General features: G+C 62.1%; 1 protein-coding gene across 1 annotated transcript in view; it reads left to right on the top strand.

Annotated features, from left to right (window-relative positions):
* The first annotated feature begins 37 nt into the window (after positions 1–37).
* The window catches only part of Myom3 (myomesin 3), a 44,744-nt gene continuing 24,875 nt past the window's right edge, over positions 38–19,906 (top strand). Inside the window, exons 1-14 of the mRNA XM_047527829.1 lie at positions 38–150; positions 2,232–2,409; positions 2,850–2,930; positions 3,598–3,757; positions 4,348–4,505; positions 10,109–10,204; positions 11,498–11,586; positions 13,686–13,730; positions 14,314–14,454; positions 15,776–15,937; positions 16,383–16,524; positions 17,448–17,647; positions 18,125–18,178; positions 18,558–18,685. Coding sequence (XP_047383785.1) covers positions 2,249–2,409; positions 2,850–2,930; positions 3,598–3,757; positions 4,348–4,505; positions 10,109–10,204; positions 11,498–11,586; positions 13,686–13,730; positions 14,314–14,454; positions 15,776–15,937; positions 16,383–16,524; positions 17,448–17,647; positions 18,125–18,178; positions 18,558–18,685 — 1,617 coding nt within the window. The 5' untranslated portion in view covers positions 38–150; positions 2,232–2,248. The remainder of the gene's footprint in view (positions 151–2,231; positions 2,410–2,849; positions 2,931–3,597; positions 3,758–4,347; positions 4,506–10,108; positions 10,205–11,497; positions 11,587–13,685; positions 13,731–14,313; positions 14,455–15,775; positions 15,938–16,382; positions 16,525–17,447; positions 17,648–18,124; positions 18,179–18,557; positions 18,686–19,906) is intronic.

The following is a 19,906-nucleotide window of genomic DNA, read 5'->3' on the forward strand; positions in this document are numbered from 1 at the left end:
GTCCCAGCCCTGCTATATTTAAGATCGGGCGCGCTCCAGATCACATTCTTCTCCCAGTCCTTGCTGAGCCAAGGGCAAGAAGAGACCAAAAACCCTCTCACCCTCTGTAATTTTCTCCCCAGAGACTCCTGAGTGGACACAGCTGCCTCTGTGAGTCACTTTTAGAGATCAGGGTTAGAGGGACAGCTCTGGGAAGCGAGACCCCAGCTTCCCATTGGGGCATGGGGTGTGTGTGTGTGTGTGTGTGTGTGTGTGTGTGTGTGTGTTTGAACGCAGCTGGGAGACTGGTGCTCAGGCAGCACCCCGTGAAAACGGGAGAAGAGGGATCCCAGAAACCTTCGCCCCGTCCCACCTTCATGTGGCCTGGTCACCTGAGCCAAGTCCTCTGTGATGTGAAAGGGCCACATAAAAGTCCCTTCAGGGATGCCCTGGGGACTGGAGTCAGCCACAGGATGACTGGCAAGTCCCGCAGAGTTGCTGGCCCAGCGAGCCCTGCTGGGCTGAGCCCACAGGCAGAAAAAGAGAGCGAGTCCTGGGAACCCCATCTCAGGGCTGTGGGGGGTCGGCCTCAGGGCCTGGGTTGACTGGCAGGAAACGGGCCAGCTCATCAGGCCAGGCCATTGTAGCCTCTGGGAAACAGCACGTCCCAGCTAAACAGCCCACAGGGCAGGACGTGTCCACCTCTGCGCTCAGCTCTCTGAGGGGCCCATCAGCCACGTCTCTGTCCCTCTTGGGGAAGGGGAAGGGTCTCCTGGGGCATCTGCAGGAGAGCCAGGACCCTTCCCGGCCAGGCCCACACAACGCTCTGGGAAAAGGGCAGCGCAGGCCACAGACTTGTGCCCGCTTAATCCCACGCCGCTGTCAGTGCTTTAAAAAGCATCAGTGGCTCATCCGCTAAAGCGGGGGTCTGACTGCCGGAGGCCCCGGAGGTCAGGGATGAGCGCTTGGCCCGCCCCACCACTGTGCCAATCAGGACAGCGCAGCCCCCGGAAGGGAGCCAGAGCCGAGGCCAGGGACAGTTAACCCTTGGCTGCTGGGGCCAGGGCCACATGTCCCGGAGAGCAACGGGACACAGGGCTCACGCAGGGTGGGGTCCAGCAGTCTCCTCGTGGCTTGCGAGGACAACAGTGGGGATGAGCAGGTTGGCGACTTCTCGGGTGCAGAGTCCTCTTCCATTGGGAGGAGCCAGGCAGGAAGCCAAAGGGGTAACTCTCAGCTGTGTTGTGCTGAGATTCTCAGCAGGAGCCAAGGGATCTTTAGGGACATGTCTCGGTGGTGGCTGACTCTGTCGTCGCCCAGTCTTGTCACCCACTCTCCATCCTGATGGCCACGGCTGTAGACACCCAAAGGGAGCATGTTTAGGAACTGGAAGGAGCACGTGCCCACTAAGACCGGCCCAAGGCAGCCGGAGCCCCTGACACCCCAGGCCGCTTCCAGGCCAAGGGATGTCCAAGGAGGCCACTGGACTCAAGTCCCCTGTCATGGACCCAGAGAAAGGGTCCCCTGGGTGCTGTGTTCACACCCAGGTTAGAGGATAATCTACACACACGGCCACCTGCAGTGCGCCCCTCTGGAGGTAAGGACGGGCCAGCAGGAAGGCCGAGGGGTGGTCTCCTCCTCCACCTCCTTCTGAAGTCCAGGCAGGGTTGTCCCAGCGGAGGCCTGCCCACCAGAATCCCCACCTGGAGAGGGTGTGGGAGCTTTCCAGGGAGGCCACCAGGTGACCCGGAGCTTGGCTTCAGAGGGACCTCGGGGACACGTGTGGTGGTGGCTCAGCCCCAGGCCTCACCCAACCTTTACAGCCAGTGGGGAGGGGACCCGTCTTGTGGAGGAGGAAACCAAGTCATGGAGTCCTGGCCACACGCTGGTGAGCTGTGTAAGGGGTGAGGATCAGAGGTCGTGCCCTGCGGGCTGGCCCTGGAGTCCCTGCCTTGAACCGCGGTGCCGCTGACACCCTCAGGTCGGACTGGAGAGCAGGAGACAGGGACGGCCCTCCAGGGGAGGAAGCCGTGGGGCAGCGAGGGCACCTGACGGTCCTGCGTCCTGGACGGCCTTGGACAGCAGTGCCAGTCACTCCCAGTGCTGCCCTCCTCTGCCACCACGGGCAGGTCCCTCTCCCTCACGGGCCTCGGGTCCCCTATTGGTCCCCAGAGAGAGAGACCCTCCCCTGCAGCCCTCACAGAGGCGTGGGCAGACGCCGGTGGGATGACCGCGCTCCTTGGCCTTGGCAGGTCGTCGCTCCGTGGCCATGACTCTGCCTCACAGCCCCGGAAGCGTGGGGGAGCCCCGGCCCCCGCAGGCCGTGCAGGTGCACAGGCTGGAACGGCGGCAGGAGGAGGAGCACAAGGAGGAGCGACAGCAGAGCCTGCACATGGGCTCCTCCGTGAGCAGGAGGACCTTCCGCAGCAGGTGCGCAGAGGGAGCCCCAGGCTGAGGGCGGAGCCGCCTCTGGAGGGCCCAACCCCAAGGGGCGGCACAGCCCCGCCTTCTCCTGGGGCTCGGCCTTTCCCTCTACCGGTCTCAGTCTGATGGGGAGGCACGGCCCTGCCCCCTGCCCTCCGAGGACCCCAGTCTGATGGGGAGGCACCCTGCCCCCTGCCCTCTGAGGACCCCAGTCTGATGGGGAGGCACCCTGCCCCCTGCCCTCCGAGGACCCCAGTCTGATGGGGAGGCACGGCCCTGCCCCCTGCCCTCCGAGGACCCCAGTCTGATGCGGGAGGCACAGCCTTCCTTTCTGAGATCCCTGCCTGAGGAGGGGGCTTGGCTGTGCCTCTGGTGCCCTGGGGTACAGCAGAGTCCCAAGGCCCCCAGCCAGTGCGCAGGAGTCAGAGCCCCCTGTCCTGGTGCAGTGAGGAGGAGCATCAGTTCAGTGCTGCTGACTACGCCCTGGCCGCTGCCTTGGCCCTGACCGCCTCCTCAGAGGTGTCCTGGTAAGTCACATGACCTTCCCAGGGAGCCCTGGCCGAGGAGGGTCCTTCCTGTCTAGTCCCCTGCCTCCCACACAGAGCTTACAGAACCCACCCAAAGTTACAGGTCAAGAAAAGGGCTAGGCAGGAGTTCAAGGCCAGAGCCGTCTCAGCCCCAAACCCACACACTGCCCTGCAGAAGGGTCCCGCAACCGAGGGGGCCAGCCCATCACCAACAGTGAGGGTGGGCTGAGCCCCGAGTCGCAGACAGGTTGTCCCCAGGTGGGGAAGGTCTCCGAGGGTGACACCCCAGAGGCAGCCTCTGGCTTTGGGCAGGGTCCTGGGTTGGGAGGTCTCGGCCACCACCTTGCTGGCCTGAAGCAGGTCACTAACCCTAAGTTCTTATCTAATGGGGAGACTAATGGCTGTCCACTCGGCCGTAGGGAACACAGGCCAACAGAGGTTTGCATAGGCACCTTACAAACTCTAACCACAGCCAAGCTTTTATTAAGTACCGGCTGCAAGCAGGGCCCTCCCGGGGTGTTTAAGAGGCAGGACCAGAAGCAAAGTGGTCCTTTTCCTAAAGACGTGTGACGTGCTGCTGGCATTGCCAGCCTTGGGGACAGAACTGGTCAGGACACCCCGGGCCCTCCCGGCCTCCTCTGAGACCTACTGGCCTTCGCCACGGCAGGGAAGCCCAGCTGAGGCGCCAGACCTCGGCCGTGGAGCTGGAGGAGCGCGGGCAGAAGCGGGTGGGCTTCGGCAACGACTGGGAGAAGACAGAGGTGGCCTTCCTGCGGACCCAGCGGCTGCTGCGCCAGCGACGGGACAGGAAGGCACTGAGACTGCGGGTGAGGGTGTGGGCTGCAAGCCCCGCGGCTCCTGTGACCCACCACCTAGCATCTGCACTGTCCCCTTGTCAGGAGGCACGCGGGGAAGGACCCAGGCCCTGGGCCACCCCCTCGCTGTGTGACCTGGGGCAAGTGGCTTGCTATTCCTGAGCCTCGGTTTCTAGACCTCAGTGCCAAGGCGGAATAGTGAGTCAGGTTCCCAGTGTTTAGAACACAGAAGAGCCCCAGGGGACACCTTCCTGACAAGCGGGCATCTGAAGCCACTCCCCGGGCCCCTCCCAGGTCACACCTCCAAGGGCTTTTGCACGTATGTCACATATTCAGCTCTAAATCCCATGGGGTTAAACAAATAGTATCATCACCCACGCTTTTCAGGTAAGGAAACAGGCCCTGCCTGTGGCCACAGCTAGTGGGGGACAGAGTCAGGCCCCATCCCGGGCCAGGCGGTTCCAGAGTCCATGCCCTGCCCGCTGGAAGCACTGCCCCTCCGCTGGAGGCCCAGCCCCCCAGGGCAGCAGGGAGGAGGCCACGGCAAAGATGGGGGAGGTGGTCGCGGCTCTCAGGAGTCACACACGCCCCACCCCCTCCAGACGGAGGAGAAGGTCCAGGAGGCCAAGGAGCTGAGGGAGCTGTGCTCCGGCCGGGGACCCTGGTTCTGGATCCCACTGCGCTCCCACGCCGTCTGGGAGCACGCCACGGTGCTGCTGACCTGCACCGTCCAGGCCTCGCCGCCACCCCAGGTCACCTGGTAAGCCACCCAGGCCCCAGAGCACCCAAGAGCCCAAGGCCCCCCGGGGGCTTTTAGCAAAGCCACACACCCACAGACCTGCGCTCTGCCCACCCCCCAGTAGCAACAGCTGCCGGGAGCCGCAGACCCGGGTTATTCTTAGCCACCTCCCTCCAGCCCAGCAGGAAGACTGGGCCTCTGAGAGCCAGCCTTGTAAAAATATGATTCCGGTGGCAGGAGAAGCAGCCGCTCCCCGTCTCAGGGCTTGGGGGAAGATGGCAGGAGGCAGGACAGTGGCCGGGGGAGCAGGCAGGGCCCTAACGGGGGAGGAACTCAGGCCTCGGGCAGACGCCTGTGTTCCAGGCTTGACTCCCTCTCTTCGCTCGAGGATGGTTTCGGGCCTGTGTCTTCGCCTTTCTGCTCCTGCCTCAGTTTCCTACTCTGTAGAATGGGCTGAAGACCTGTCCCACTTGCCTGCCGTAAACATTTGAAGCCTCGACAGCACAGAAGACTTCAGAATTTAAAAAGGGCTGGGGAAGCGGGAGGTACCCATTGCTGGGAGACCGATCATAGCAGAACCCCAGAGCCAGGATCGCGGGGAGGGGTCCCCTGCACAGGCGTGGTGAGGAGGGGTGGCACCTCCCGGAAGGAGACGTGTCATCACACAGTGGAGCCACAGGTACCGAGCTCTCCTGCACCTGAGGCCCTCTGCCAGGCACCTCGGGGCAAAGAAGGGGGTTTGACAAATATGTACCTAGAGTGTCACCACCTCAGGGCCCGACTGGGGCACTGGACACAGGGAAGACCCAGAGTCTCACCCTCAGGGGTGCTCAGCCCCGAGAGAGAGGACACAGAGAGGGACACTCGTGGGTCACATTTTAGATCAAAGAGGTGAAGGGCAGAATTGGCTGCCTCGGCTGGAAGGCTCCTCAGAGGCTGTGGCATAGGAGCCAGATCTCGAGGGTGAACAGAGAACGCAAGGAAAAAAGCAGCATTTTGTGCTGGGACTCACTTGACATTGACCCAGCACTTTTCTCGCATTTGAGCCTCAGAGCTACTCACAGGGTGAGACTGCTGCCCTCCCACAGGTGAGGAGATCCAGGACCAGAGAGGTAATGTGAGTTGCCTAAGGTCACACAGTCAGGATTCAAACTCAGGGCTCCTGCCTCCAAGCCCGTAGCTCCCCTCCTGGCCTAGAAAGCCAGACAGCAGCCATTATGCGGGCATTTCTCATAAAGAGCACAGAACGCTCAGGAAGAGAAAGTTGCTTAGGACAGGAGCAACCAAGGGAGGCGACTCGAGGGAGTTGGCACTGGGCCTCGTCACTGCCAGCCAGCTGGGCACTGGGCCAGGAGCTGGGGTTCCAAGGGCCCAAGGAAGTCCCTACATGCATCCTGGTCCGCATAGTAGGACAGCGTCCAACACCAGCGTGGGCTGAGCGGAGGTCAGAGCCTCAGCTGTCCGGCCCCGCAGCCAAGCCCGGAGGCCCCTGTCTCAGGCATTCTGTGGCAGCCTCTGGTGTCCGGGAAAGGGGGGAAGTAGCTTCCACTCCTGCCAACGAGGTTGCCACACAGAGCCAGGCATTCCTGGAGGGTGGAAGCCAGGCGCGGCCCCTCCCGCCCAGGCAGCTCCTGGCCCCACACGCTTCCACCCCCACCCCTGGGCAGGGAGGGCCTCCAGAGGTTCCGTCCAGGCCCTGCTGGAAACCAGCCCCAGGTCGGAGGATCCCAGCTTGTCAAGCAAATCCATTCACTCAGTGGAGGACAGGAAGGGATCTGCTCCTGAGGGGCTTAGGGAAGGACCCGGAGGCGGCTCCCAGCCGCTTGCCTGGAGCCCCAGGGGAGCAGGCGGAGCCCAGGTCAGGGCATCAGGGAGCCCCACACCCCGAGGGCGCCCAGGGCACAGGAGGCGAGAGGAGAGGAGAGGAAGGCAGGGCTGGGCGGTGGGCTGGCGCCCTAGGCACCCCTGACCGCCTAGCCATGGATCCCTGGAGTGTGCAGAGCCGGGGACGCTGGGACATTAGGGACCCTGACCACCTAGCCACAGATCCCTGGAGTGTGCAGAGCGGGGGACATTGGGACATTAGGGACCCTGACCACCTAGCCACGGATCCTGGAGTGTGCAGAGCCGGGGACACTGGGACACTGGGACACTAGGGACCCTGACGCCTAGCCACAGATCCTGGAGTGTGCAGAGCCGGGGACGCTGGGACATTAGGGACCCTGACCACCTAGCCACAGATCCCTGGAGTGTGCAGAGCGGGGGACACTGGGACACTAGGGACCCTGACGCCTAGCCACGGACCCTGGAGTGTGCAGAGCCGGGACACTGGGACACTAGGGACCCTGACGCCTAGCCACGGATCCTGGAGTGTGCAGAGCGGGGGACACTGGGACACTAGGGACCCTGACGCCTAGCCACAGATCCTGGAGTGTGCAGAGCCGGGGACACTGGGACACTAGGGACCCTGACGCCTAGCCACGGACCCTGGAGTGTGCAGAGCAGGGACACTGGGACACTAGGGACCCTGACCGCCTAGCCACGGACCCTGGAGTGTGCAGAGCCGGGGACACTGGGACACTGGGACACTAGGGACCCTGACGCCTAGCCACGGACCCTGGAGTGTGCAGAGCAGGGACACTGGGACACTAGGGACCCTGACGCCTAGCCACAGATCCTGGAGTGTGCAGAGCCGGGGACACTGGGACACTAGGGACCCTGACGCCTAGCCACGGACCCTGGAGTGTGCAGAGCAGGGACACTGGGACACTAGGGACCCTGACCGCCTAGCCACGGACCCTGGAGTGTGCAGAGCCGGGGACACTGGGACACTGGGACACTAGGGACCCTGACGCCTAGCCACGGACCCTGGAGTGTGCAGAGCAGGGACACTGGGACACTAGGGACCCTGACGCCTAGCCACAGATCCTGGAGTGTGCAGAGCCGGGGACATTGGGACACTGGGACACTAGGGACCCTGACGCCTAGCCACGGACCCTGGAGTGTGCAGAGCCGGGGACACTGGGACACTGGGACACTAGGGACCCTGACGCCTAGCCACGGACCCTGGAGTGTGCAGAGCAGGGACACTGGGACACTAGGGACCCTGACGCCTAGCCACAGATCCTGGAGTGTGCAGAGCCGGGGACATTGGGACACTGGGACACTAGGGACCCTGACGCCTAGCCACAGATCCTGGAGTGTGCAGAGCCGGGGACACTGGGACACTGGGACACTAGGGACCCTGACGCCTAGCCACGGACCCTGGAGTGTGCAGAGCAGGGACACTGGGACACTAGGGACCCTGACGCCTAGCCACGGATCCTGGAGTGTGCAGAGCCGGGGACATTGGGACACTGGGACACTAGGGACCCTGACGCCTAGCCACAGATCCTGGAGTGTGCAGAGCGGGGGACACTGGGACACTAGGGACCCTGACGCCTAGCCACAGATCCTGGAGTGTGCAGAGCCGGGGACACTGGGACACTGGGACACTAGGGACCCTGACGCCTAGCCACGGATCCTGGAGTGTGCAGAGCCGGGGACACTGGGACACTGGGACACTAGGGACCCTGACGCCTAGCCACGGACCCTGGAGTGTGCAGAGCAGGGACACTGGGACACTAGGGACCCTGACGCCTAGCCACGGATCCTGGAGTGTGCAGAGCCGGGGAGGGCGCCAGTGCCCCCACGCTCGCCACAGGGTCAGAACGAGGTGAGGCGTCCACAGCAACCCGGAGACGACCCTCGGACGTTGCTGGGCCGGCACATTGAAAGCCCCAGGCTCTGGGGTTCTGGCCACCTTAGCTGAGGCGGTTAGAATCTCCCTCTCAGACCAAGCGTCCTTAAAAGTAAAATCCAACATCAAAATATGTGCCAAAATATAAACTTAGATAAATGGCAGAAATCTCGCTCTTTCACCAGGGCCTCTCTGAGCCAGGTTCTGGGCGGGTCTCCTCTCCTCGGTGGTCCCAGTTAATGTCGTTCTATTATGGGATGCCACTTCGGACAGTCGGCAGAGCCTGGGCTTCACAGGCCTGGGGGTACAGGGGAGACGGAGGCCCAGGGGCAGGGCGGGCTGAGGATGTGTCCAGAGCTGCAGCTGCTACCGTCTTCTCAGCCAAGCCAGCCTGGGGTGTCTGGAATGTTCCCGACAGGTGTGGGGTGGGGTCTAACCCTGGCCCAGGGACCTGTAAGAGCCAGAGGGATGGGGTGCGCTGAGTAGGCCCCGCCCTCCCCACAGAAGTCTTAGTTGGGCCCCTTTCCTAAGAGGGCACAGCCGGGTGACTGTGTGGGTGTGGCTCTGTTTGGTTGCCATGAAGACAAACAGCCTGACCAGATGAAGGAAGGCAGCACCCTGAGGCTGGGGCGCCCTCTCTTGGCGAAGAGGAGCACCCTCCTCTTCAATCTTAACCACCAGCACTGGGCCAGAGAGAGAAGCCTCACACAGTCGCCTCAGGAGACTGTCCATACAGTGACCTCTGGGACACAGAGGCCCAGAGAGGGGCACTGATTTTTCCAATGTCACACAGTATGCGGTGTCAAGAACCCAGGCTTCCTAACTTCTACTGACATCTACCCTCTTCCCAGCCTGGGACCCTTAGGCCCCCAGGCCCCCGCCACTGTCCCGTCCATACATCAGGGAGAATGAAACCTCAGAGGTCACAGAAAACAGAGGTAGTGTCCAGGGCAGGGTGATCTGCTTGGCCACCCAGGGAGTTCACAAGGTACGGATGCCCACGTCCCACCTCTGACGCTCCAGCCTCACCGATCTGCCTGTGTCCTGGGTTCCTCTGTGTCTTAAAGGTAGGAGGTCATTTTTCTCTCCTGCGAGCGTCTTCCCGATCCCGCTCGGGTGCAGCCCTGGCCTTCAGGGTGCTGCAGGGCACTGTGCCAGTCGTGAGAGGTGCCCCGTGCCGCTCATCCTCACCCACTGTCCTCCACGCTGGCACGTGGCCACGCCTCCCAGGACAGGGGCGAGGAGCCAGGCTGCAGGTGGGGTGGCCGGGGAGAAGTCCGCGGCTTCAGGGAGAAGTGGGGAGCCATCAGCGACGCCAGACGCGAGTCCCCGAGGCTCCTGCTCGGGTTTTGTCTGGTTGGGGTGCTGGGGCGGAACCCAGAGCTTGCGGTAGGCCTTCCGCTGAGCCCGCGTGGAGGTTTTACCTCCCCCGTGATTCAAAGGAGAGCCAAAATTTAGACAGTTTGGAAGAGCTAACCCCAGGAGCTGGCCAGGGAGACAGGGACGGGGGCAGCTTCCCTGCAAGGCCCGTCAGAGAGGAGGGGAGAGCTGGACAGGGACCCTGGGGCACCCCTGAGGTGCGCCTGGGATGAGCAAGTGCCCAGTTGTGGGCTCAGCGTCTCTGGCCCCAGAAGGGGGTGAAGGTCTGAGCGTCTGCAGCCCGCAGGGGGCGGGGGACGCTTTCCACACGCCCTCTCTTCAGCCTCAGGTGCCCTGTGGGGCCGGTGCTGTTACACTCCCATTCCACAGGCCAGGACAACTGAGGCTGGGAGCCGTGAAGCCCCACCCGGGGGGGCCCAGGTGTGAGCAGCACCAGGCTGAGGCTGGAATCCAGCCCGAGAGGCTCAGAACCACCCGGCCTGCCACAGCCCCCGTGTCTCCACAGGTACAAAGACGACATGCGCATCGATCCCCGGCTGTTTCCCGCGGGGAAGTACCGAATCGTCAACAACTACGGGCTGCTGACCCTGGAGATCAGGAGGTGAGGCTGCGAAACCAGGAGAGACCCTGACCCCGGGGCCCAGGAGCACCAACGCCCGAGCAGGACCCTGAACCCTTCCTCCAGCCGTTCCCCACGTTCGCATGTTGGGTGCTGTGAACATAATGATCCCCAAGATGGGCCTCCCCTGCCCCAGATACAGCCTAAGTGGGTCTGAGGGGGCCCAGGAATTAGAAACACACACACACACACACACACACACACACACACACACACACACACAAAGCCTGCCCTGGAACACAAGAGGAGACAAGGGGACGCAGCAGCGAGGACCGAGGGCCGAGCCCAGCTCACAGGGAAAGCTCCTTCCCCCGGAGAGAAAGCACCGTGCGTCTGCGCACACCTGCACACACCTCTGCATACGCGCACACCTGCACACACCCACAAGGGAAGCAGTTGGGGGGAGCGGCCTTGCAGGAGGCGGTAAGTCTTGAGCAGGATTCTGAAGGAAGAGGCAGGTGCTTGGAGGGAGCGCCATGGGACAGGCAGGCGGGACTGTCCCACGTAGGTACGGTTGCATTTCTCCCTGGCGAGGAGCTTTGCACCCCCGATCCCCGATCCCCTCCACCAAGCACTGCTGTCCCATTCACAGGTGAGGGAACAGGCGAGGATCCCTCCCTCCAGAAGCTGAGTGGGTATCAGGGCAAAAACACCCGAGCAGACAAGGCTACGACAGGGAGGTGTACCCCGGCCCGCGCAGCCAGGGACGGCAGGCAGGGACGGGGCTTCAGGGCCAGGCGAGACTGGCCCACAAAGCAAGAGGGATCCCCGCCCTGGGCGGTGGGGGATGAGGAGGCACCAAGCCTCTCAGCTTGCTGATGGGGCCACATGTTCACATCCTACCACCTACTGCCATGGTCACCAGGTGCCCTGGGGTAGAGCCCACACTTCCTCTGGGAACATGACAGAGTTGGCCTGCTAGTGAGATCCAGGCTGAGACTGAGAAGACCTGGGCATCTGCCCGGCTCTAACACAGATTAGCATAGGCCTTGGGCACATCTGTCTGCTGCTGTTAAGAAGGGAGGAGCCCTGGGCAGGAGGCAGTGCCAGGAGAGGGCTTATCACCTTGAAGCCTGCTTGAATTCCAGTTGCTGTGTGACTCTGGGCAAGTCAATGCACCTCTCTGATCCTCCAGAGTCACTAATAACCATGCAATGTAGCACATGATATTTTCAAAGCACTTTCCCCTGGGGAGGCTGAGGCTGGTGTGTGTCCCCAGTTCTTCAAAGGACATCAGAGCATGGAGAAGGGCACTTTTCCTTCTCTCCTTTTCAGGTGTACCATTGAGGACTCTGCCACCTACACTGTGATGGTGAAAAATGCCTACGGCCAGGCTTCCTCCTTCGCCAAAGTCCTCGTCCGCAGTAAGTCTGCCGTCCCCGCGGCCCAGGATGAGTGCGGCCGACCCCCAAAGGCAGCGGAGTGTGGGGGCCTCTGGCACCAGGGGTTGAGCTGGAGCCCCAGGGGTCGAGCTGCTTCCCTGGAGGCCTTTGGAGCACGTGGGTGCCTCCTCCCTCAGACTGGCATGGGGAGCAGGGCCAGTGTGGCCGGCTGATGGTGGCAGGCATGGCCAGGCAGGATCCTCTGCCCCGGGACTGGTGTCAAGGAAATCAGGAGGAGAGGCGAGGCGGCGACCTGCCCTGAGCTCGCACTCGGCACCAGCACCGTCCTCAGTGACTCGCTCCATCCTGAGCCGCCTGCAGGGTCATCGGGGGCACGGATGGCACCTTGTGAACTGGGAGGATGAATTAGAAAAGGGGGCTTTCCTCCAGGTGGGTGCTGTCCCCACACCAGGCCACATGACTTGGCAAGTGGATTTCAGCCCCACCTGCCCTGGCAGGAGACACCTTTGTGCAGAGCACGACCCTACGACTGTTCAGGGCGACCTTGCCTGCCTGTCTCCCAAGAGCATTCTGGTCCCGCCAACTTGGACTCAGGTCCAGATCCAGCTGAGGGCCTGGTGGTCTGGCCCTGCCAACCCTGCTGAGGGGGTCTTCAGGGGCAAAGACCAAGCCTCCCCACCTCCACCTGACCCCGCTGGCCTTCTTGGCTTCTGGTGTACATTTCCCAGTTGAACTTGGACCTAGAGGTTTACCCTGTGGGCATTGGAAATCACAGCTCAAAGCAGGGCACCCAGGAGTTTGCTAGACCCGAGTTTCCATCCCTGCTGTGCCGCTGACTGACTGTGTGACTGCCTCTCTGAGCTACAGTTTGCTCACCTGTGCGAGGGGAGCCTCCTACCTGGCTCAGGTGCTCGTGTTGATTAAATGAGATGATGTAGATAAAGCCTGGCACCCAGTAGGCCTTTGGGAAAGGATAGCTCCTGTCCCTCTGTGCAACCAGGGCCGAGCACTGTCCAGGGGTCGCACCTGTGGACCCTGCCCTCAAGGCCCCTAGAAGTAAGAAGCCTCCGCCCCCCACCCAGGGCGACTGTCCCGGGCAGCTGACAGGCAGGGGGCCAGCCCCACCCGCCCCACAGCTCACAGACCTTGTTAACTGTCCTTCACAGTCTCCCCGCCCTCTGCCCTGTTCCTCAAATAGCTCTTGGAAGGCAACTGTCCTGCTGCCAGGCCAGGCTCTCTGCGAGGAAATCTGAGCTGCCCTAAGGCCTTGGCCAGAGCCAAGTCCAAGGTCAGACATCAGAGCCAGTGTCTCTGTCCACCCATTCTTCCCCTCACTCCATCCAGATCCTGTCCTTCCCTCTGTCAGAGCCGACAGCTCCAGGGGCCCGAGGCCAGACTCTAGCCAGCCCCTGCTAAGGACGTCCTCTCACCCCCATTACTGCCCACCCCCATCTGCCCGGCGACTTTGGGGTCTGAGTGGAAGGCCCAGGCTGGGGGGCAGGAGCCCTGGTCTTCCTCCTTGGGTTCCTCTGTACCACCTGGGGTACCTTCTGCCCCTCTGGACCTCACTCAGGAAGGACCTTTCCAGGGGCCAGATGGCATCATGGCTTCTGGGGTTAGCTGTGTGACTCTGCTCCAGGTTCCTCCTCTCTACGGGGACAATGGCAGCAACCAACAGGGCTGCTGTGAGGAGTAATCAAATTAGTGTGCTGTGCTTGGTAAGCACTGTGCGCGCCATGGCGGCTCTTGTCCTTCCCTGGTGGTCACGTGGACGGTACCCTTAAGCCTCTGGTCGGCTGTCAGTGCTGATCCCACCAGAAATCCCAGAGTCCCTGACCAGGCTCCACCTCTGTGAAGACACTGTGTGATCCTGGAGCAAGTTGGGACAGAAGAGGGAAACCAGCATTTACTAAGTACCTACTGTGTGTCAGGCTCTGGCTGAAGACTTGACTCACATGATCTCATTCATTCCTAACCCAACCCACCACCAGCAGGTAGGAATTACTGACCCGGAGCCACTGACAGCCCAGGACCTGAACCCACATCAGGGCCCATGCCCCACATCTGGTAGGAATGTGGGGTCTGAACGCTCCCCAACTCCGTTTGTGTTGAATTTTCAGCCTACCTGGGGAAGGAAGCTGGCTTCGATTCAGAGATCTTTAAAAGTAAGTGGGCAACTCCGGAGGCCACAATGGCAAGCTCCAGGCCACCCTTGGCAACTTAGCGAGACCCTCAAAATAAAATAAAAAGGGCTGGGGATGTGGCTCAGTGGGGGAGTGCCCCTGGGTTTGATCCCCAGGACGGAAAAAAGTTTTTTCCTAAGGAAGTGAGCCGAGTGGGGTGGGCCCCCACGAGGAGCGGGGCGTCTGGGACCCCTTGTTCAGGCTTCGGTCTCCCTGTGGTCCTTTCCAGAACAGAGCCATCCACTGTCCACTAGGAAGGACACCCACGACCACCCCCACAGAGGCCCCAGATGCTGAGCTGTCCTCTGCCCAAACCTGGGTCACCAAGGCGAAACCAAAAGCCCGGACTCAGCCTTTGAATATTGCTGTTTGGACTTATCTGGTCCCTACCTAGACCAGACCCTCCCGCGGCCCAGGACCAGGGCCCGTGCCTCCTCATACTGTGTTGGGAGCTGAGTCCTGACCCAGAGGAGCAGGGATGCCCAGGGCCCTCACTCCCATCTGGGCCCCAGGTCAGGATGGCATCTCAGAAAACTTCTGCCCCAAATTTCTGTCCCCACCCCAGGATGGATGTCTGGCCCCGGCGTGGAGTTCACCTCAGTGCTGAAGCCGGTCTTCGCCCGTGAGAAGGAGCCCTTCTCCCTGTCCTGCCTGTTTTCTGAGGACATGTTAGACGCTGAGCAGAACATCCAGTGGTTCCGAGATGGTGAGGACCCCTTGCCCTCGGAGGCACCCCAGAGAGGCCCGAAGCCGGAGAAGGACGGAGCCTGGCTCCGCCCCGGGACCCCCCTGACTCGGCTGTGCCCCTCCCCCATCCAGCACCAGCTGCCTTGTGGGTGCCAAAGAGGCCAGGGAGGACAGGAGCACAGCCGGGTCCCCAAGTACCGGTGGGTGCCAGGCCTGAGCGGGGGGCCTGGGCAGGCAGTGGGTTTAGATGAGCGACCTCGGGAACCGGGGAGGAAGCCCCCAGCACAACTGCGGCCACGGCCCGGCCACGCCCACCCGGCACTGGCTCCTCCCTCCGCGTGCCCCACGACCAGCCAGGGCCAGCGATGGCATGTGCAGCGATCCGACCAGCAGCCAAGGTCAGGAGGCAGGACAGCCCCACACTGCTCGAGCTGCTGTGGCTTGTTCAGGACTCCTCAGAGTCAGGGCGTGAGTGCCAGGCAAATAACCATTGGGAGGCCTCTGGGATGTCACAGGCCAGGGCTGTGACAAGGACTCCGCTAAGCAGAAAAAGGTGACCCAACAAGGGGGCAGGACAGCTGGGCTTCCTGCCCCATCAGTGACAGGCCTGCAGCCAAAGATCAAGGAACTCAGCTCTCCCCCTCCCCCCAGCACCCTCGGCTGCACCTGCTGGGGGGAGGGGTAGGGGTGCAGAAGCCACTGGAGTCCTGAGGAACAAGGCCGGGGTGTCCCCCAAACCTGTCATCCAGAATAGAGGTGCTGCCAGAAAGAGGAGCCTCTGCTTAGAGCAGAGAGAAGGAATGGCTCCCCAGGGGCCAGACTGGCCACTCCTGGGTCCCACAGAGCCTCTGAGAGTCCCCATCAGCCCACTGACATCTGCCCAAGGAGTCCAATCTCTTCACTGACCCACAGCCCCTCAACTGGCCCTCTGCCCTCCTCACCCAGAGACCCCCACGCTGGGACCCTGGCCCCTTTACAGAGCCCCCTCAGCAAGCCTTACTTCCTTCCTTAAGCCCCAGGTCCTGCCCCTGAGCCCCCCTCGTTTTCAACAAGCCCCCCTTCTTTGGACCCCATCTCTCTTCCTCACAGAACCCTCAATTCCCCACCTGGCCAACCATTTCCCTGGGCCACCACTCTCCTGGAGCCCCCCCGGCCGTGCCCACCAAGCCCTGCCCCTCCCCCGCCTCCTGCGGAGTCCAGCGGCTGCCTTGGCAGAGTCCTGAAGTCCTCACCCCTGTCCTGAGCTGATCCTCACACTAGTCATACCAGCCAGCCAGCCCTGCAGTGCTGGTAAAACCAGGATCCCCCGAGCTCGTGCTGGACCCCCTTTCCCTCCACAGGCAGGCTACTGAGGTCCTCGGGACGTCGGCAGATCCTCTATGCAGACCGAAAGGCATCCCTGCAGGTGTCCTGGGCCTATAAGGAGGACGAGGGACTCTACACGGTCAGGGTGCCCTCGCCTTTCGGCCCCCGGGAGCAGAGCACCTATGTGTTTGTGAGAGGTGAGGCATGGGATGGGAGGGTCACTGGGACCCAGAGACCAAGGCTCCGCCCTGGACTTGCTGGCTGTGGCCAAACCCCGGGGCTCTTGGGGCCTCAGTTCCTCTGCTATAAAATGGGAACGTTGGGTTAGATCCTGTCTAAGGATCCCTGTGGCTGCCTGGGACCCTCCAGAAGGACAGAGCCAGAGAGGCGGACTTGATGGGGCTGGGAAGGTGGGCTGCAGGGTGGGTGGACGATTCTTGTCACCTGTGGAGTTCTGCCGCCTAGACCCTCCCCGCTGGGCTTGAATGCTGGCGTGGCCACCTCTTTAGCCGGGTGAACCTGGGCACGTTACTTAACTTCTGGGAGACTCCATATCCTCACCTCCAAAGTGGAAGTTTGCTGTGGAGTTCAGGGGTTAATTCTGCCACTGACAGAGCCTTCTGCTGTTCCCCTCCGTGACAGATGCCACAGCTGAGAACCCAGGGGCCCCAGGCTCCCCCCTGAACGTGAAGTGCCTGCACGTGAACAGAGACTGCCTCATCCTGACCTGGACCCCGCCCAGCGACACCAGGGGCAACCCCATCACGGGCTACTCCATCGAGAGGTGAGCTGGTCTCTGGGGAGACTGTGTCCCCAGGGTGGAATTCTGCCTGCTAGTGAGAACCAGAGTGGCAGCCATGCCTGGCCCCAGGAACCCTGCCCCTGCTGCTTGGACCAGGGCAGGAGGTTGACCGTGTAGTATGATTTAGGGGCAGAAGAGGGGCGTCCATGCTTCAAGTCTGTCACACTGATGCCTGGAATTCTGGCCAACACCCTGGGTGCTGGAAAGCCTGAGCCCGTGTGAACCTGCTGGCCATCCCCTGGGTCAGGCCCTGCAGGAGAGGGTGCACTAGGAAGCGGGGGACAGGCCGGGGACAGGAAGTCCACCTCCTTCATACGCTGCCAGCCCCGAGGCCCCAGCTGGAGAGAAATCTGCCTAATTCTACCCCTTTAAGGCAGTGGCCAGCCATGTGTCCCTGGGGCTGGGCCAGGACTGTGACTTGCCTCACAGTAACCTCTACGTAAGGGGCAGGGGGGCTTCCTAATGTCTCTCCACGTGTGCAGAAACCAAGGTATCTGGAGAGATGACGGTGCCTGGGTCACATTACTCATCCATGGTGGAGGTAGGACGTGGACCACACGTGACCACTGCCCCATCCAGCCTGTGACAGCCACACGTGCTGCCCACCGGGCCCAGGGGTCCACCTGGAAGGCGCCAACTTAGGGAGTGGCCAGTGCTCAGTGGAGTCCTGCCTCTGCTGCTCAGGAGCGGGTGACCTGGGGCCAGCGCTCCCGCTCTCTGAGGGGACGTCCCATTGGTGGAGTGGCGGTGCTCACACCTCGCTTGCAGGACGGTCGAGAGCAGGAGGTGAGGGTGGCATGGGAGGCACGGCACAGCCCCGGGCTCACAGCAGACTCCAGGAGAGGCTCCAACTGGGACGGCCTAAGGTGTGGGCAGGGCTGCGAGCCGGGGCCTGTCTCCCACAGGTGCCAGGGTGACTCCAGCGAATGGGTGCCCTGCCACGAGGCCCCCGGGGGGACTTGTCGGTGCCCAGTCCAAGGCCTCGAGGAAGGCCAGCGCTACCGGTTCCGGGTGAGAGCCATCAGCAGGACAGGCAGCAGCCTTCCCTCTAAGGCCTCCGAAGTGATCATCACAGGTGACCATGATGCAGCCCAGAGAAAGACAGGTAAGTGCAGAGGCCCTGGAGGCCGCTCTAGAGCATGGGTCAGGTGACACAGCCTCACTCTGGTCCTCAGGAAGCCCTAGCCTAGGCGGGGGAGGCCCAGCCGGTCTGATGGAAGGAACCGCACCTGTCCACAGGAGGCACCCGTCCGAGGGAGGACCATGGCCTCCCCGGATGTCCTCAGTCTGATGAGGAGAATGGGCTGGTCCTCAGGACCACCACCTGGGGAGTGTGGGGACAGGCCTCTCAGCCTGGGCGTCGCCCTGACCTAGGTTTGCCTCCTCTCGTCCCCACTTGCCTCAAGAGACAGAGCATCTCAGCCTGAGAGCAGCAGGGCTCCGCTTTGGGCTCCAGGGAAATCTGGGCCCAGCGAGCACCTGCCTGGGGTCACAGGGCCAGGGCCGCCCGGCCAGGACCAGGCTGGATTCAGGCCCTGGCTGATGCCTGACCCCAGCCCACCTGCTCCCTCCTCCCTCCTAGAGATCCCCTTCGACCTGGGCAGCAAGATCACGGTCAGCCTGGATGACTTTGAAGGTATGAGTGCCCCTCCCAGGCACAGTGCCTCCAGACAGCCTCCTGCAGTCCTGGACCCTCTGGGGCGTAGGCTGGCAAAGCGCAGGAGCTGTCGATGCTCAGGGGACGTGAGGGTCGAGGGTCCAGTCGGAGGAGGCGCGGGGCAGGAGGCACGGTGGCCTGCCTGGCTCTGCCTCTCCTGGAGGAGGTGGTCCCTGGGGCAGAGCCTGAGCAGGGCACCGGGAGACCAGGGTTCAGGCATCAGCTCGGCCTGGCCTTGCTGGGTGGCCTGAGCAAATTCCTGCCCCTCTCTGGGCCCCAGTTCGCCCCCCTGTGGAATGAGGGGCTGAGATTAGGGGTCTCTGGGAACCACCCATCTCTGCCCTGGCTCTAATTCCAGATGCTGTGACCATTCCTTCACCCCCAACCAACGTCCACGCCAGCGAGATCCGAGAGGCCTACGTGGTTCTGGGCTGGGAGGAGCCTCGCCCCCGGGGCAAAGCCCCGCTGACGTACTCCCTAGAGAAGGTAGGAGCCGGAGGACCCAGCCTGAGACAGGAACGCGGGGTGCAAGGAGCACGGGGTGCTCAGCAACCCCAGGCAGTGTCTCTTCAGAGAAGAGAAAGAATTCCCTGCCCAGTACAGAGGCAGGGGGATGGATTAAATGGCCTTTACCACTAACACCGAGAAATCAGTACTCACTGATAACAGTCCCTGCGGCTGTTCATGAGATACACAAAATTAAGAGGGCAGACGACAACATCACCGTTCCCTGAGCCCCTCCCTGCCCCCCGTCACTGGGATCAGGTCACACTTGGGTCAGGTGCCTTTTCTTGCCAGGGCCATGTTGAGGGGGAAGCCAGGCTTTTGCTCACCAGCCAGTGACATGGGGAGTGTCCAGCACTAGAGGACAGTCCTTACTGGGGACAGAGTGGGTGGATGGAGGTGGAGCCGCTCTTGCAGAGTGGATTCAGTGCTGTGGGGGCAACACGGCAGAAGACAGCAGGGGGTTAAGATCATTCATCCCAGGCCCCGCGCTATTCTTAGCCCTGGCCACACAGTGGGTAGGAAAGCCTGATCAAGATAAAGCAGACAGACATCAAGCCCTTCAGTTCATTAGCTGCTAGAAACACTAAGGAGAAAGACAGACCTGGGAGGACCAAGGCTGAAAGATCTCCCTGGGAAGGTGAGTTTTCAGTAAAGGAAATGAGGAGCCAGCCAAGAGATTTCTAGGGAAAGAACATTCCAGGCAGAGGGTCCAGCAAGTGCAAAGGCCCAGAGGTGGGACCTGGGCCATTGAGAAGCAGCAGGGAAGCCCAGGGCTGTGGCTGGGGGACAAAGAGGGGACTGGATCATGGCCAGACAGGCAGCCGAGCTCAGGTCATGGGGAAGCATTTTCTCTGGGGTCAGTAGGGGCTTTGGAAGGTTCTGAGCAGACGGGCCTGATCAGGCTTGTACCATAAAGGATGCTTCTGATGACCATATGAGAAAATATGGAGAGGAGTTAAAGGTAGAAACAGGCCAGATAAGGGACTAGTTGAATAAGTAAGGCGACAGACGATGCTGGTCTGGCTCCAGGTTATGGTGGGGAGCGTGAGGTGGCGAGCCATTGCCGAACTCTGGGGAGGTTTTGAAAGTGGAGCCGGATGGATCTGTGGATGGAGCGCGTTTGGGTGTGAGGGCCTGAGCCACGGAGGACTCCAAGGGTTTGGGCCCAAGCCACCGGAAGGGTGGGTGCCTCTAGCACAA

This window comes from Sciurus carolinensis, chromosome 1 (assembly GCF_902686445.1).
Source record: "Sciurus carolinensis chromosome 1, mSciCar1.2, whole genome shotgun sequence".
Lineage (NCBI taxonomy): Eukaryota > Metazoa > Chordata > Mammalia > Rodentia > Sciuridae > Sciurus > Sciurus carolinensis.